The 4,291-nt window shown below is 45.5% G+C and overlaps 1 protein-coding gene across 1 annotated transcript in view; it reads right to left on the bottom strand.

Annotated features, from left to right (window-relative positions):
• Positions 1-4,291, bottom strand: part of ppp4r4 (protein phosphatase 4, regulatory subunit 4) — a 21,373-nt gene that overhangs the window by 7,598 nt on the left and 9,484 nt on the right. Inside the window, exons 6-12 of the mRNA XM_034866325.1 lie at positions 3,682-3,755; positions 3,224-3,330; positions 2,323-2,430; positions 1,861-1,982; positions 1,101-1,223; positions 676-815; positions 451-570 (exon numbers count right to left, since the gene is read on the bottom strand). Coding sequence (XP_034722216.1) covers positions 451-570; positions 676-815; positions 1,101-1,223; positions 1,861-1,982; positions 2,323-2,430; positions 3,224-3,330; positions 3,682-3,755 — 794 coding nt within the window. The remainder of the gene's footprint in view (positions 1-450; positions 571-675; positions 816-1,100; positions 1,224-1,860; positions 1,983-2,322; positions 2,431-3,223; positions 3,331-3,681; positions 3,756-4,291) is intronic.

Here is a 4,291-nt window from a genome sequence, read left to right as displayed (position 1 = left end):
ATATATATATATATATATAAATAATTATAAATATATAGATTTATAGATATTTATAGATAATATATAGATATTTAAAATATATATACAGTATGTATATGTATTATAGTATGTAATACTATAACACACCTCTCTGCAAGACCAGCATGCCCAGGATGCGCCTGAACACACCTCCATGTAAGACCAGAATGCACCTGAACACACCTCCATGTAAGACCAGGATGCATCTGAACACACCTCCCTGTAAGACCAGGATGCACCTGAACACACCTCCATGTAAGACCAGGATGCATCTGAACACACCTCCCTGTAAGACCAGGATGCACCTGAACACATCCCCCTGTAAGACCAGGATGCACCTGAACACACCTCCCTGTAAGAACATGATGCACCTGAACACACCTCCCTGTAAGACCAGGATGCACCTGAACACACCGTAGATGTTGTATGTACCTGGTGGAAACCTGCTGCAGCGCTCCGGCGAACGCTGACCTCCGGGTCACAGCAAAGACTAGAGAAGGATGGGTAGACCTCGGACAGGAAGTGAGCTGAGTCTGCAAACATCACCATGGCCTGGAGAGAGAGAAAAAGAGCGAGAGAGATGGTTAAAGTCCAGTCTGATTTCTGTGTGTGTGTGTGTGTGTGTGTGTGTGTGTGTGTGTGTGTGTGTGTGTGTACCGGCAGGTTGTAGCAGCAGTTGCAGCGGATCAGCGTGGCCTCCTTGCCGTCAGTCTGGTTTCGTTCCGTCTGCAGACCGGCGACACACAAAGCCTTAAACCTCTGGAGCAACCGGGTCCTCTGCTCCTCGGACAAGCAGCCTGAAACACAGAGCCCCCCCCCCCCAGATCAGCTCCTCTCTAATTAGCATGTTCTATAAAGAACATGTTAGATCATCAGCCTGAAACACAGAGCCCCCCCCCCCCCCCCCCCCCCCCCCCCCCCCCCCCCCCCCCCCCCCCCCCCGCCCCCCAGATCAGCTCCTCTCTAACGGGATGTTTACATATTATTTATAAACACTATGTATAACATGTTCTAAATTTGTTATTAATTTAGTTTCATGGTATCTACTGTCCCCATGGTGTGATGTCAGTGCCGCGTCTCACCTGCCAGTCCGGTGCAAAGCTTCCCAAACTGGAACGACAGCGACACCACGACGGCTTCGTCCTCCTGCAACGACACCTCGCACGCCGCCATCACCATGGGAACCACGACGTGGAGTCTGTCGTCTGAGAGCGAGGAGGAAGTCCATGATCTGTTTCTGTTCATTAACTCCACGGTCAAAAACCCCAATTCAGACTAAAGATTCACAACGAGACCAAAGCCCCTCATAATAAATAATATAGCAAATGGAAGTAACCATAGTACCGATGACATTGGGTATAACTGTTATGGTTTAGATGTTTAGCTTTATTTCTGTTCCTCCTTATCTGGTATTTTTGTTTCTCTTGTCTCTCAAAGTAAGTAACCATAGTAACGATGAAATTGAGTCTAACCATAATATAAGTAAATACTTGGAATGAAAAAATAATATTATTGATGGAAATGGAAGCTTTCAAGCTCAAACACCCATATAAGCATTTATTTATATGTAATATATATTATTATTATTAATATATATCCAATATATATTTATATATATTTAATATATATTCACCTCAACTTTTCCACTGTGTTTTTAATTTAATTTAATTTGATTTAAGTGTCTCTGTGCTGTATTTTTGTGAACTTTGCACGTAATTGTACGACAATAAAGAAATCTTGAATCATGAATCTTGAATTTAATATTGTTTTAACACAAATCTTTGCTCTGAACAGCATTTAGGAAACAGCGTTGCAGGGTGACGGCGTTGCCGGGCAACTTACCGCCGTCCATCATCTCCAGCAGGTTGATGACGGTGTCAAAGGCGGCGAGACGGACGCTGGTCTCATCGTCTCCGGCTAACTCCACCAGATCACCGAGCAGCTCCGTGCGGGTGGTGTCCACCCTGAAGGGACAAAGACACATCGCTATGGTAACCGGTATGGTTAGGTTATGGTTAGTGTCTGGCAGGTTATGGTTATGGTTGGTGTCTGGCAGGTTATGGTTGGTGTCTGGTAAGTTATGGTTAGTGTCTGGTAGGTTATGGTTAGTGTCTGGTAGGTTATGGTTAGTGTCTGGTAGGTTATGGTTAGTGTCTGGTAGGTTATGGTTAGTGTCTGGCATGATATGGTTAGTGTCTGGTAAGTTATGGTTAGTGTCTGGTAGGTTAAGGTTAGTGTCCAGCATGTTATGGTTAGTGTCCTGTAAGTTATGGTTAGTGTCTGGCATGTTATGGTAAAGATTACCCGCCGGCTCTGGCGATGCTCTCCAGCTGACGGCACATGCAGGCTCGGACCTCCAGGTCCTGGTCCTGGCACAACGACCGAGCCAACGGCAACAGCTCTGTCTTCACTCTGACACACAGGAAACAGTGTCAGACCAGGTCCAGGACTCCCCAGACAGGCACTACTAGTCCAGATCAACAAGTCCAGTCTGGTTATCAACTAGTTCAACCAACCAGGGTATGAGGAACATGACAAACACAACCAATAACGTGATTAATGTCTAAATTGATTTCTGTTAATCACTTATCCCAGACCCTTAACGCGGACTCCCAACAAAGGAAATGTAGGACACAGAAGAAGAAGCTCTACCGGTCTGGTGTGGTCTTGGTCTTGTCTCTGTCTCAACCCCTCAAAGACTCGGTCTCAACCCCTCAAGGTCTCGGTCAAAACCCCTCAAATAGTCGTTCTCAACCCCTCAAGGTCTCGGCCTAAACCTCTCAAAGACTTGGTCTCCACCCCTCAAAGTCTCGGTCTCAACCCCTCAAAGTCTCGTTCTGGACTCCATCTCAACCCCTCAAAGTTTAGTCTTAACCCCTCAAAGTCTTGGTCTCATCCCCTCAAAGTGTCAGTCTCAACTCCTCAAAGTCTAGGTCTCAACCCCTCAAAGACTTGGTCTCAACACCTCTCGATATTGGTCTCGGTATAGGTGATCCTGTCTGGTGTAGTATGACAGCTAGCTTAGCTTAGCATAAAGAATGGTGCAGTATGACAGCTAGCTTAGTTAGCATAAAGAATGGTGACATCTGACAGCTAGCTTAGCTTAGCATAAAGAATGGTGCAGTACAACAGCAAGCTCAGCTTAGCATGAAAAATGGTGCAGTATCAATGCTAGCTTAGCTTAACATAAAGAATGGTAGTTTACATGTGGGAGTCGAACTTGCAGGCAACTTTCCCCAAAATCCGACAGCTGGCCAGACGAGCCTGAAGAGAGTGAGACAGCTGGGACTGGTAGAGAAGAGGGTTCAGCACCTGAAGACAGACAGGCAGACAGACAGACAGGCAGACAGAGAGGCAGACAGACAGACAGGCAGACAGGCCGACAGACAGATAGACACACAGACAGAGAGAAAGACAGAGAGACAGACAGACAGACAGATAGACAGGCAGACAGAGAGTCAGACAGACGTGAACTGTGTAATGATCCCAGTACTTCTAGTATACTATCCCAGTACTTCCTGTATACAATCGCAGTACTCCCTGTGTAATATTGCAGTACTTCCTGTGTACTATTGCAGTACTTCATGTGTGCAATCGCAGTTATACCTGTGTACTAATGCAGTACTTCCTGTATAATATACCAGTACTTCCTGTGTACTATACCTCCTGTTTGATGGTCTCTTTGGGCAACGCGCTGATGGAACAGAGGAGAGTCTCCAACCAGGCACTGCTGACTACTACACACACACACACACACACACACACACACACACACACACACACACACACACACACACACACACACAGAGAAACACACACATACACACACAGAGAAACACACACACACACACACAGAGAAACACACACACCCACCCACACACACACACACACACATCACCAATGTCAAAACAATGCCCTGAAAACTGCAGTGATCTAGCCACTCTTAAAAAAGAACAATCTAGACACATCACTAATGAGCAACTATAGGCCAATATCAAACCTTCCGTTTTTAAGTAAAATCATTGAAAAAGCGTTTTTTCAACAACTCACCCATTTCTTTTCACTAAACAACAGTTTTGATACCTTTCAGTCTGGTTTCTGACCACACCACAGCACTGAGACGGCTCTTGTCAAAGTCTTTAATGACATCCACCTTATTACAGATAGTGGCAAAATTTCAGTCTTAGTATTACTAGATCTCAGTGCTGCATTTGACACGGTCGACCATGACATATTACTAGACCGATTGGAAAACTGGGTTGGCCTTTCTGGC

Source organism: Etheostoma cragini, unplaced genomic scaffold (assembly GCF_013103735.1).
Source record: "Etheostoma cragini isolate CJK2018 unplaced genomic scaffold, CSU_Ecrag_1.0 ScbMSFa_4664, whole genome shotgun sequence".
Lineage (NCBI taxonomy): Eukaryota > Metazoa > Chordata > Actinopteri > Perciformes > Percidae > Etheostoma > Etheostoma cragini.
This window is presented reverse-complemented; position numbering and strand designations above follow the sequence as displayed.